The sequence below is a fragment of the Gobio gobio genome (genome assembly GCF_949357685.1).
Source record: "Gobio gobio genome assembly, chromosome: 25".
Taxonomy (NCBI): domain Eukaryota; kingdom Metazoa; phylum Chordata; class Actinopteri; order Cypriniformes; family Gobionidae; genus Gobio; species Gobio gobio.
The window spans coordinates 63,566-77,171 of record NC_137121.1 but is presented as its reverse complement, the minus strand read 5'-3'; the positions used below and the strand labels follow the sequence as shown (position 1 = coordinate 77,171).

Below are 13,606 nucleotides of genomic sequence, written 5' to 3'. Positions count from 1 at the left end.
TTCCACCAGAGAGAGTGAAGGTTTTGGAGAGTGACTTGTTAACTTGTTGCCTTGTTGTGATGGAACAAAAAGACGTTGCTCATTCAGTGACCTGAGCTGCTGGGATGAAGCATGCATTTTTAGTAGTGGGTTGAGCTGTTGCAGTGCTAGTCCTAAAAACCAGTGTTGCGTATTCTGACAGGAAGGTTCTGATTTTCCTGATGTTGTAGAGCTGCATGACTGGGTCATTGTCGAGATGTGGCTGGAAAAGCTCAATTGGTCGTCAGACGCTAGCCCCAGGTTCCTTGCTGTCCTGGATGGTGTAAGTGTTGTGGACCCCAATTTTACAGTGATGCTGTGATGTTGTCAGGTTTAAATGAAAGACAGAGCTGTGTATCATCTGCATATCAGAGGTAGCAGAAGTCATGTGCCTTTGTGATTGTGCCCAGTGAGGTTGTTTAGATGGAGAAAAGATAAGGTCCAAGCACTGAACCTTGAGGCACCCTGTGATTACCTGATGTGACTCAGACACCTCTTCTCTCTATGAAGACCTGCCAGCATGGCCGTAGCCAGCTATTTGCACATAGGCACATAGCAGGCAACATTCAACAACCTAATCAACTCGATGTGAAGGAGTTGAATGTGTTAAACTGCGTGAGGCAAATGGTGGTTACACCAGATACGGGCCACAAATACAGTAAAACTGCACATTTTAGAGTGATTTGTGAACAATATTTGAGATAAATAGGCCTTTGGTGTACACAGAAGAAGTCTTAGATCTTTGAGTTCAGCGCATGAAAAACGGGAGCAAAAACAAAAGTGTTGCGTTTATAATTTTGTCATTTAATTGTGGCGCCCCCTGAGCACTTGGTGCCCTACGCGCAGCGCATTGTGCGCGTATAGGGAGCGGCGGCACTGCTTAACGGACACACGCATGCAGCGGCCATTGTAAGTCCTCAAGACCGAAAGTGGACATGAGTGTTCCATTTGGGACAGGGACTGTGGGTCTCCAGGAGCAGGACTGAACATTTCTGGTTTAAGATGCCTGGTTCTATATCAGTGGTTTTCAATCCTGGTACTGGGCAAATGATGCAAAACAACATGACATGCTGGGCGATGACATTACTGATTTTTCCAGAGTGGCTGTACAGATAAATTAACTAAATTAATAACTTTTTTTACAACAAAAATGAACCATCAATGACCATCAACTTACTTAAGCTGGACTATGACACAAGTTTTCTTCTAGATCTGATATACAGCCGAAACAAACATGTTGCATTATTTTCCTGTTATCACTATAAAGCTGCTTTGAAACAATCTGTACTGTAAAAAGCGCTATATAAATGAAGTTGATTTGATTTAAGAAGTCTCATGTTTTCAGTATTCTACAGAATCGGACCTCCTCTTCATATTACAGTACTGTGTGATTTCACCAATGCTGTAATTATTACATTACTGTGCATTTAAAAGCTAATCTGCCAACCTTTTCTAGTTTGCAGAGGATACAATTCTGATAGACCCAAATTCAACATGAGATTTCTCAGTATATGGACGATATTATACAATTTAGGCCTGCAAAATGTAGGCACACGGATACAATCATTACATTTGGATGCCCATCATGCATGACGTTTGGACACAAGCTTACATTTAATCAGGAAGTTAAATGTTTCACATTCACTTGTATTGGTGAGAACAGTTCACCCAAAATGCACATTGTGTCATCATTTACTCGACCTCAAGTTTTTCCAAACTATCTTTCTTTTTCCTGCTGAACACAAAAGAAGATATTTTGAAGAATGTGGGTTACCAAACAGTTTTGTGTTCAACAGAAGAAAGACATTCATACATGTTTGGAACAACTCTAGGGCGATTAAATGATGACAGAATGTGCATTTTTGGGTGAACTGTCCCTTTAATACGTAAAGCTCAGTTTACTGGTTCCTCAACACTCAAGTACAATTACTTCAATAATGACGGCTTATAGTTAGATTCTTCTGAAGAAAATAATTTCAATAACGATCTGCTTTTTCCTTGTGTGTTGCTTAAAATCCAAATCAGAATAATGTTTTTTTATTCTCCACAGTATTGTTTCGATTTTGGAACAGCCAGGAGAACAAATACACACGATGCCCTCACCACAGAAAGAGCAAAGCACTGCACAACGCACTCGTTCTAAAAAACAGAGAAAAGGTAACTCCTGTGTTATATCTGTCAATGAAACCTCCCATCCCTTGAGTAAGCATTAATCTGTTAGATCTATTATTAATTCACATTTATTATACTCTTATTTAATAGTCACATTACAGTGTTAGATTGTAACATGATTACCTCTGGGTTTTCAAGGATACACTGGATTGGTGAATCAGGGAGCCACATGTCACTTGAACACAGTTCTGCAAATGCTCTTCATGACAGAGGAGTTCAGAAAGGCTGTGGAAAGGTGTGAGTTTGTCATTGTTCTGGTGGTAACATCAGCTGATAAAACAAATCCAGTTATAACTAATGTGTTTTACAGGTACAAACCACATAACGACACTTCCAACATAAATTATCACATTGCAGAGTTATTTAACAGCTTAAAGCCTGGAAACAGAACCACTACCACCACTGAGAGAATCACAGCTGAACTCAAAATCAATGGTAGGTTTAGGATTTACTTTCAAAGTTAAAATATGATTTCTTTATTAATTTCAAAAACAAAATAAAGCCTTAAAGTAGCTATACAACCCCAGTTTCAGAAAAGTGTAAAATGCAATGACATCAAGAATTTGTGGTTTTGTTAATTCTCTTGAATCTTTATTTAGCTTACAAAAGTAAAAAAGAAAATATTTCCAATGTTTTCAATGAACAACTTGTATTTTGTAAATATGAAATTCCCCTTCAAGGGAACTCGCGATGCGTCACTGCTTTGGGAACGCCTCTCCGTGATTGCATCGTGAAGCACGTATGTCATCAGTCCAATAGAGAGACGGAACGTCAGCTTCTGTTGTCTTCAGCAAGCGCTCTGTGTCTTTTGTCATTGTCAGCTCTGTTTTTGTGTCTGAGTTCAGACTTTCTTGTTTTATTCTCAAGTTTACATTCACACTGACATATATTAGAGAGATATGGCAAGCGAACAGCAGTACAGAAAGTGTGTTCCTCCCTGTTTACGTTACATCACGAGCGGGGATACACACTTGATGTGTGTTGTTTGTCTGGGTGTCCAGCACGCGCAGCCGGCTATGAGCATGGTGAGGTGCTGCCTCTTTGTGTGCTGCTCTTCGAGGAGGGCGTCCTGGTTCGCGTTCCTTTAGCCTTCACCCGCTGGGGGGGGTTCGGTGCTGCAGCTGTCTTCCCTCTGAGGAGGTGGATATCTGCAGTATCGATGCAGGGGTTGAAGACTCGCCACTTCAAACTTCAAACCCCCGCTAGTGAGGAGCTCGTGGAGGTTTTGAGCAGGGCAGTGGCTAAACTAAACATTAACTGGCCACAAGATCAGCAGGAGCGCGCCTCAGTAAAAAGCTGGCTTGATGTGCGCTTTCTGCCCGCCCGCTCTGTTCAGCCTCCACAGTGGGGCCGAGGTGCCTAGATGGTGGAAGCGGCCCATGTCATCACGTGTGTTCAGTCCCCACAAATCAGTTTATAGTAACAACGGGTGGCTGAAAAAACATGGTTATGGTTCGATGCAGAGGGTGGAAGAGATGCTTGCGAGCCATCTCTCTCCCGAATCTGCATCGGCCATTAAAGCTCCATCTTTACTCACTAAACAAGCCACAGAACTGAACTCGAAAACATCTTAAGCTATGGCTAACATTTTCACACAACACAAGTGCAGACTCTTACTCGCAACATACAGACCCTACTCTCATCCCAGCCCCCTCATCCGTCTGCCTCTTCCTCTTACCTTCCTCCTTTTCCTATCCCCCTTACCCAGTCTAAACAAAAAATTCCATCACGTAACCACATGTACTGTACTATGTTATATTATGTTGCATGTATGTATGCTTGCAAACTGCATTTTCTAGAGAGCGTGTGGCAGCGCTTTAAATAGCTGCGACCCACAGGCTTGCTCCAAACACATTTTGTTGCATTGTACTTGTACATGTGTAATGACAATAAACTTGAATCTAATCTAATCTAATCTAATCTAAAAACTGTTACGAGCTACATCAGCGTTAGTGGGTAAAGCGTACTCAGCAGCGGGTCAGGCCGCCGCATGCCTGCACACGATGGCAATCGTGCATACATACCAGGCTGACCTGCTAAGAGATCTGGGGGAAAGTCATGAGATTGGGGCAGATATGGTCAATGAGCTCCAAACCTCAGCAGATTTAGCCCTCCGTGCCACAAAGGAGACGGCTAGATGTATGGCCGTTCTAGGGCAGCCCGGGTGGCCACGGAGAGACATCTGTGGCTAAATCTGACCAAAATAAAGGAAGTATAAGAAGTATAAGAGCTATTTGCTTGATGTGCCGCTGTCTCCTGAGGGCCTGTTCGATGATGCTGTCACCACGGTTACCGACAGGTTCCAGGAGGCAAAGAAACAATCTGCGGCACTTCCTTCCCAAGCAGTTCCTTCCCCGTAAACCCCAAGTCTCATCTGCTGCTGGCGGGAGCAGCAGGGGCCGAGTACCAGCTCCTCACACAGAGCAAAGCAAAAGCAGAGCGTTGCCACTCGCACACCCCGTCAGAAAGAATGGGGTGGTGGGCAGGGCTCTCAGGCGCCTAAGAAGTCCTGACGCCACAGTGCTCAGGGCTGTGAGGGTGGTTCCCTCTGAGGGCAGGTGGTGTTCACCTCAGCACACAGTGCCCATCCGCCTTCGGTGCCCTCACAGGGTCAATCCACCAACCCTGCCTGAGTGCCGGGGCTGGTTGACGCCCTCTGAGGAGGGAGGTGGCGCTGTCGAGCCAGTTGTTCCCTGCTGGTTCGCTGTTTCAGGGCGCTATACTCGCAGAGTACATCAGAGGCCAGTCTCGAGAGGCTGATACCCCTAGTGAAATTTTTGGCAGAGTGGGAGAATCTGCTAAATATATCTCAGTGGGTCCTGCAGTTCATAAGGAAAGGGTACGCCATTCAGTTCAGATGTCGTCCACCCAGTTTCAACGGAGTTCTGCCTACAGTGGGTGGGCCCCAAACAGGCTCTGGTTATGAATCAAGAAGTACAGACTCTGCTGAAAAAAGGGGCTATAGAAAGGGTTGCCCCGCCCGACAGGGTGTCAGGCTTTTACAGCCGGTACTTCATCGTGCCTAAGAAGAATGGAGGGCTGTGCCCTATCTTAGATCTTCGCGTCCTCAACCGCTCAGTAGCAAAGCTCAAGTTCAGCATGCTTACACTCAAATACATCGTGTCTCAAATCAGGTCTGAGGACTGGTTTGTCTCGATAGATCTCAAAGATGCATATTTCCATGTCTCCATCCTTACGCAGCACAGGAAGTACCTGAGGTTCGCTTTCAGGGGAGAAGCGTACCAATATCGGGTGCTTCCCTTCGGCCTAGCTCTTTCACCCCGCATGTTCACGAAGTGTGTGGACGCTGCGCTAGTCCCCTTGCATATGCAGGGGATTCGCATTCTCAATTATATTGACGACTGGCTGATTCTAGCACAGTCAGCTTGTCTTGCGGCTCAACATCGAGATGTTGTTCTCGCACACATGAGGAAGTTAGGGCTGAGGCTCAACTCCAAGAAGAGCCTTCTTTCTCCAGTTCAGCGAATTACGTACTTAGGCGTGAGTTGGGATTCGGTCTCTTTGCAGGCCCACTTATCAGAGCCTTGCATAGGGTCGATTCTCTCGGCTGTGAAAGGGGTGAAGCTAGACCAGTCACTCACTGTGAAACAGTATCAGAGATCGTAAGGTCTGATGGCACATGATGGTACATGAGATCTTTGCAGTGGTGGCTCAAAACCAAGGGATTTTCCCCTAGGGGAAACCATTTCCCATGATCAAGGCAACAGGGCGGTGTCTCCGCACCTTGGTCATGTGGAAGGAGCCTTGGTTCCTGGTCCAAGGCCCATTACTGGGGGGACCGTGTCAGCGGGTATCTCTGACCACAGATGCCTCCCTTACGGGATGGGGGAGGCCATGAGTGGTCGCTCGGCCCAGGGCTTGTGGGAGGAATGTCATCATTTGTTGCACATTAAGGGTCTAGAAATGCTGGCGGTGTTTCAGGCCCTGAAGCACTTCCTGCCATATCTCAGGGTCCATCATGTGCTTGTATGCACAGACAACACATCGGTGGCCTCCTATATAAACCATCAGGGAGGTCTGAGGTCTTGTCATTTATACAAGTTGGCTCGCCTTATCCTCCTCTGGGCCCATGGGAAACTGCTCTCAGTGAGGGCTATGTACATCCCAGGGCAGTTGAATGTGGAAGCAGACATCCTGTCGAGGCAGGGGCCGAGGCCCAGGGAGTGGAGACTCAACACCGAGGGGGTGGAGCTCTTTTGGGAGAGATTCGTCAGGGATCAAGTGGACCTGTTCGCCACTCACAAAAAGACACATTGTCGTCAGTGGTTCTCCCTAACGCATCCAGCTCCTCTGGGACTGGATGCTATGATACAGGAGTGGCCGAGGCTGCCCCTCTATGCATTTCCCCCGATTGCTCTGCTTCCGGGACTTCTAGAGAGAGTTTGCCGGGACGGGCCTGTCTTCTGCTAGTAGCCCCGAGTTTGGTTCTAGGACATTGTGTCTCTCCTCAACGGCTCTCCCCTGGAGATTCCATTCAGGAGGGACCTTCTCTTTCAGGCAGGCGGTGTCTTCGTACACCCTCGACCAGAGTTGTGGAAACTATGGGCTTGGCCTCTGAGGGGGCCCAGCTCATAAGTTTTGGTCTCTCAACCGAGGTTGTGGAGACCATTCTACACTCTAGAGCTCCCTCCACGAGGAATCTGTACGCTCTTAAGTGGAGACTCTTCACCTTATGGTGCAGAAATCACCTGTGGGATCCAGTTAACTGCCCTGCATGCGCAGTGCTGGAGTTCCTGCAGGATAAGTTCTCCGCTGGGTTAGCTCCCTCCATATTATAGGTGTACGTGGCGGCCTTAGCAGCTTACCACAGTTTTGGTGGTGGTGTTTCTTTGTGGCGACACTCTCTGGTTACTCGTTTCCTCCGTGGCACTTTGAGGCTGAGACCTGCAGTATGCACCAGGGTGCCGGCCTGGGACTTGGCCATTGTCCTTCAAGGCCTTTCCGAGGCTCCCTTTGCCTTTGAGCCGCTCGAGGAAGTTTCTGAGAAGTTTCTCTCTCTAAAAACTATCTTTCTTCCCGCCATATCTTTTTTTGAAGAGAATTGGGGACTTACAAGCCCTCTCTGTGGCACCCTTGTGCTTGGAATTTGCTCCCGGTATGGCCAAGTCCTTCCTTTATCCTAGGCCGGGTTATGTTCCTAAGGTTCCCACTAATCCTGTGAGACCTGTTGTATTGCAAGCCTTCTGTCCTCTGCCTTTCGTGACATCAGACCAGGAAACGACTTAATCTGCTTTGACCTGAGCTGCCCTGTCCACAGAGCTGCCCTGTGGAGGACATCAGAACAGTTGTTTGTTATGGGCCTCACTCGAGGGGGGGTCTGGCCTCAAAGCAGAGGGTGAGCAAGTGGGTAGTCGAGGCCATCTCATTTGCTTATGTGGTGGCCGGGCAGCATTCTCCTTTGGCTGTCCGGGCCCACTCTAAGAGGTGTATGGCTGCCTCTCAGTAGTGATGGGCAGACCGAGGTTTCGTGAAACACTGAAACAGTTGAAGCAAATGTGCCATATTGTTTCGAAGCTTCGAATCAATCCGACACCTGTCTCTACGGCGACATCTAGTGGTCACTTGCATGTGTTGATCTGAAATAACCTTGACAATGATCCATGTAAAAAACAATATATATATTTTTTAACATCTGTCTGACAACTACATGATCTTGGTTTTATAACCTGTAGCCTCCTCATTGTGAATAACTATAGTTTTTTTTGTTGTGGTAAATAAATAAAGCCACAATGTGTCACAGTTGTTACATAACATTTTTATGCAAAAATATTATTTGCTCTGCTGTTGAAGGAGTTAGCTGACTTCTTTTTTTACATATGATTTCTCTAGCCTTTGAAAAAATCCTCTCCACCCTCCAAAATGCCAGGTTAAGTGCTCCTCAAATGGTGCATCAAGGCTAGCTGCCTATCACAATACACACATCTCACTTTATTTGGTGTTTCCAAATGGAAATGGTCCCACACCACAAATGTAGGGCATCACTTGTAATGGATGATAAAAAAGATAACTTCCTGATTAACAACATCCTCATGCAGGGAAAATTTAATATAGCCTACACAAAAGCAAGTTCTTAAAGGTGAAACCAAGATTTTATTAATTTCATAATGAGTTTAACTCTTATACAAAAGCCCTCAAAGTTATGAAAATGCAATCAGTCTTTTTTCCATTATAGAAGATTATGATCTTCAAACAAAACCCTAGCCCCTTTAATGTTTTTTGTTTCTTTTATTTTGATTTGCCTGATATATTTTTCTACTGTACTTTCAAGCGCCTGATCTGTATTTTGTAATACAAAACTTTTCTGTTATTGCCATGCTGTTTGTAAATAATTATTTGTTCAGCAATAAAAAAAAAAAAGTGTGGCATCTCTTATGTGGAGCCTCCATTTTTATCTTTTCTATTAATATATCTATCTATATATCACCTATGAATCTATATAATTCTATATCTCTAACTTATGCTGTGCTATCTGTCCCTATCTAACTTAGCCCATATGAATGTGTCACTATATCCTATCTGTCACTGTCTATACCTATCAGTCAATATATCTCATTTAAATCTAGCCTAAATATAGCCTAACTAACTAAAGCGCACTATAAATCGCACTTCTATCACAAAATCACTGCTATCACAAAATCTCCTCTCACAAAAACCCACGAGGTGAAGATGGATTTACTTCACTTTTAAACTGTGGTGAATGATGTTCATACAGATGTGTGACTGTGTGGTTTGTTCCCGCCCCCTTTAATCAGCGCAGTTTCGACAGGCACCACCTGATGAAACACTTGAAGCTTCATTTAGCCATAGTCACGTGACATGAGTGTGTCGAATCACAGTTCGGAGCAGTGTTTCGAAACATCTGCGCTTCGGGATCTCGGCAAATCGCCGAAACATCAGTTTCGCGTCAGCCATCACTAGCTCTCAGGCACTTTTGGCAGGGGCTTCCCTGCATGATATTAGTGCCGTGGCAGGATGGTCTTCACCGCTCACTTTCGTCAGATTCTACGAGCTTGACATTAATGCTACTCCAGGGGCTCCGGTGCTCGCCTCCTAGTCAATGTCACAGACGGGCATCCGGCTCCTATGGGGACGTGGATATTCTCGTTCCCAAAGTGGTGATGCAGCACAAGTTCCTGTGAAGGGTAACGTCTCGGTTACGACTCTAACCTTAGTTCCCTGAATAGGGAACGAGATGCTGCGTCCCCACATGCCCGCATGTGTCTTGCTTTATCCATATTTCAGAAGCTAGCGGCGTGTGTTTGCTGGTATGCTTTATAGTTTCCGGGTCTACGATGTCACCCGCCTATGACGTTCCGTCTCTCTATTGGACTGATGACATACGTGCTTCACGACGCAATCACGCAGAGGCGTTCCCAAAGCAGTGACGCATCGCGAGTTCCCTATTCAGTGAACTAAGGTTACAGTTGTAACCGAGACATTTTTTATTTTTATTTTGATGGCTGCTACACACTCCAAAAACCTTGGGACGGAGGCAAAATAAAGGTGAGAAGCTTCTAGAAAATCCAAGTTAAACTGTTTTGAAACAGTCCACAATGATCAGGTGAACTGGTAATGGGTGACGTGATTGGGTGTAAAAGGAGCTTCTCTGCTTTTGCAAGTCAAGTCAAGTCAAGTCAACTTTATTTATATAGCGCTTTTAACAATGTAGATTGTTTCAAAGCAGCTTTACAGTGTTAAACAGGAAAATAATGCAGCATAATTTTATTCAGCTGTATAGCCATTCTGGAAAAATTTCAAGTATCATACAGTGACAGTGTGGGCTTTAGATCAATAATTTGATCAGTAATTTAGTTTAAATGGTTAATTTAGTTTATTATTTAGATGTATTTCGATGTTTAGTTGAAAAATTTAGTGTCCCCAACTGAGCACGCCAAGCCAGAGGCAACAGTGGCAAGGAAACCAAAACCCCATTAGGTGACCTAATGGAGAAAAATAAACCTTGGGAGAAACCAGGCTCAGTCGGGGTGCCAGTTCTCCTCTGGCCAATTAACAAACAGCGTATTATTATTATTATTCTGGCAGTTTTACAGCTCGGAGGTCATAATAGATCAGAATATTCGAGGGACCGGGGGCAACATGCTGGAGACGGGTTTATTGAGGATGATGTTGATTAAATAATTATTAAAGTGCAATATTCGAATGATCGGAGGCAACACGCAGGAGACGGGTTTATTGAGATGCCGTGTCGATGAGGCAGTTTCAGGGGGAGTCTAATCACGGTCTCCCAGACACTTCGGGGTCCTGTGTTGGTCTTCTCTGGGCGCAGGTCCACCATCTGATCTGGATACGGCCCGGATCCAGCTGACTGCAGTAAACCTCGGGATAAAACAGAGAGACTATCATTAGCGTAGATGCCATTCTTCTGATGATGTAACGAGTACATCAGGTGTTATGGGAAGTGTTCCCGGTTCCGGCTGACCTAGTTAATGCAGCCTAACAATCATTTCATTGAAAAAGTGTTTTATGTGTATGCCACAGTAAAGAGATGTGTTTTTAGTCTAGATTTAAACTGACAGAGTGTGTCTGCTTCCCGAACAATGTTAGGAAGACTGTTCCAGAGTTTAGGTGCTAAATAGGAAAACGATCGACCGCCTGCAGTTGATTTGGATATTCTCGGTATGATCAACTGGCCAGAATTTTGAGACCGCAGTAGACGTGATGGAGTATAATATGTTAAGAGCTCGCTCAAGTATTGGGGAGCTAAACCATTTAGTGCTTTGTAAGTAATAAGTAAGATTTTAAAATTTATGCGATGTTTAATAGGCAGCCAGTGCAGTGTTGTCAGAACTGGGCTAATATGGTCATACTTCCTGGTTCTAGTAAGAACTCGAGCTGCTGCGTTTTGGACCAGCTGGAGTTTATTTATTAAGCAAGCAGGGCAACCACCCAGTAGAGCATTACAATAATCTAACCTTGAGGTCATGAACGCATGAACTAACTGTTCAGCATTTTGCATTGAGAGCATGTGCCGTAATTTAGATATATTTTTAAGATGGTAGAAAGCAGTTTTACAGATGCTAGAAACGTGGCTTTCAAACGAAAGATTGGTATCAAAGAGCACACCCAGGTTCCTCACTGACGACGAGGACTTGACAGAACAGCCATCAAGTGTTAGACAGTATTCTAGGTTACTACTTGTGGAGCTTTTTTGTCCAATAATTAAAAATTCAGTTTTTTCTGAATTGAGTTGCAGGAAATTACCAGTCATCCAATGTTTTATATCAGCTATGCATTCCGTTAATCTTGTGAATTGGTAAGTTTCTTTAGGGCGTGAAGAAATATAGAGCTGAGTATCGTCAGCATAACAATGAAAACTAACGCCATGCTTCCTAATGATATCTCCCAGTGGTAGCATGTACAGGGTGAAGAGTAGCGGTCCTAGCACTGAGCCTTGCGGTACTCCATACTGAACTTGCGATCGGTGTGACATATCTTCATTTACTACTACAGACTGATAACGGTCGCATAGGTATGATTTAAACCATGATAATGCAATTCCACTAATACCTACATAATTTTCGAGTCTATTCAAAAGAATGTTGTGGTCGATAGTATCAAATGCAGCGCTAAGATCGAGTAACACTAATAGAGAGATACAGCCACGATCGGATGATAAGAGCAAATCATTTGTAACTCTGACGAGAGCAGTCTCAGTGCTATGATACGGTCTAAATCCTGACTGGAAATCCTCACAGATACCATTTCTTTCTAAAAAGGAACATAATTGTGAAGACACTGCCTTTTCAAGTATTTTTGACAGAAAGGGTAGATTTGAGATTGGTCTATAATTGACTAAATCTGTAGGATCAAGTTGCGGTTTTTTAATAAGTGGTTTAATAATTGCCAACTTAAAAGTTTTCGGTACATATCCTAATGACAAAGATGAATTAATGATATTAAGAAGAGGATCTATGACCTCTGGTAGCATCTCTTTTAATAGCCTAGTTGGTATAGGGTCGAGCATACATGTTGTCGATTTTGATGATTTAACGAGTTTAGCCAATTCTTCTTCTCCTATAGCAGTGAATGAGTGTAATTTTTCCTCAGTGACACTACAATGCTCTGTCTGATGTGATGCTGTATTAGACGGCTGCATGGTTAAAATTTTTTTCCTAATATTATCAATCTTACATGTGAAGAAGTTCATAAAGTCATTACTGCTGTGCTGTTTACAATCATCAGAAGTTGAAGCTTTATTTTTGGTTAATTTAGCCACTGTATCGAATAAATACCTTGGGTTGTGTTTGTTTTCTTCCAAGAGAGTTGAGAAATAAGCAGATCTAGCAGTTTTTACAGCCTTTCTGTATGTGATCATGTGCTCTTTCCACGAATTACGAAATACCTTCCAGCTGCGCTCCATTTTTCTGGCTGCTGTTTTAAGGGCCCGGGTGTGCTCGTTGTACCACGGCGTTGGACTATTTTCTTTAATCTTCTTTAAGCGCAGGGGAGCAACTGTGTCTAAAGTACTGCAAAAGAGAGAGTCAATAGTTTCTGTTGCAACATCGAGTTCTTCTATACTATCTGGGATGCTGAGCAGATGATACTGATGAGGGAGATTATTTAAAAAGCAATCTTTAGTAGCGGCAGTGATTGTCCTGCCATTTTTAAACCGAGGGGGCGGCTTTGCAACCTTAGCTAAATTAAGTATACATGATACTAAGTAATGATCTGAGATGTCATCGCTCTGCTGCAGAATTTCAACGGTATCAACATTTATTCCATGTGACAATATTAGGTCTAAAGTATGATTATGGCGATGAGTGGCTCCTGACACGTGTTGCCCAACTCCAATAGAGTTTAGTGTGTCTTTAAATGCTAATCCCAATACGTCTTTTCCGTTGTCAACATGGATATTAAAATCACCAACAATTAGTACTTTATCTACGGCCAGTACTAACTCTGATAGAAAATCAGCAAATTCTTTGATAAAGTCTGTATTATGCCCTGGTGGCCTGTATACAGTAGCTAACACAAATGTTGAACGGGTTTTATCATGTACACTACATAGCGTTACATAAAGCACCAAAACTTCGAAGGAATTATATTTGAAACTAGACTTCTGAGTAATACTGAAGATATTATTATAAATTACAGCAACCCCTCCCCCTTTACCTTTCAGACGCGGCTCATGTTTATAACAATAATCTTGGGGGGTGGACTCATTTAAGGTAATGTAGTCGTCAGGTTTTAGCCAGGTTTCTGTCAAACAGAGCACATCTAGATTATTATCTGTAATAATATCATTAACAATAAGCGCTTTTGGGGAAAGGGATCTAATATTCAGCAACCCAAGCTTTATCAATTGTTCATCTGTATTATATATTTTGTTTATTTGTTGGGCGTCAATTAAATTTTTACTGTTGAATGGTTTTGA

At 43.7% G+C, this 13,606-nt stretch overlaps 1 protein-coding gene across 1 annotated transcript in view; it reads left to right on the top strand.

Moving 5' to 3' along the window:
* Positions 1-2,111: 2,111 nt before the first annotated feature.
* Positions 2,112-13,606, top strand: part of LOC307121772 (ubiquitin carboxyl-terminal hydrolase 47-like) — a gene marked incomplete at both ends in the record, with an annotated part of 31,643 nt that continues 20,148 nt past the window's right edge. The window contains 3 exons of the mRNA XM_079809529.1: positions 2,112-2,175; positions 2,329-2,425; positions 2,501-2,625. Of these exons, the coding sequence (XP_079665655.1) occupies positions 2,112-2,175; positions 2,329-2,425; positions 2,501-2,625 (286 nt within the window). The remainder of the gene's footprint in view (positions 2,176-2,328; positions 2,426-2,500; positions 2,626-13,606) is intronic.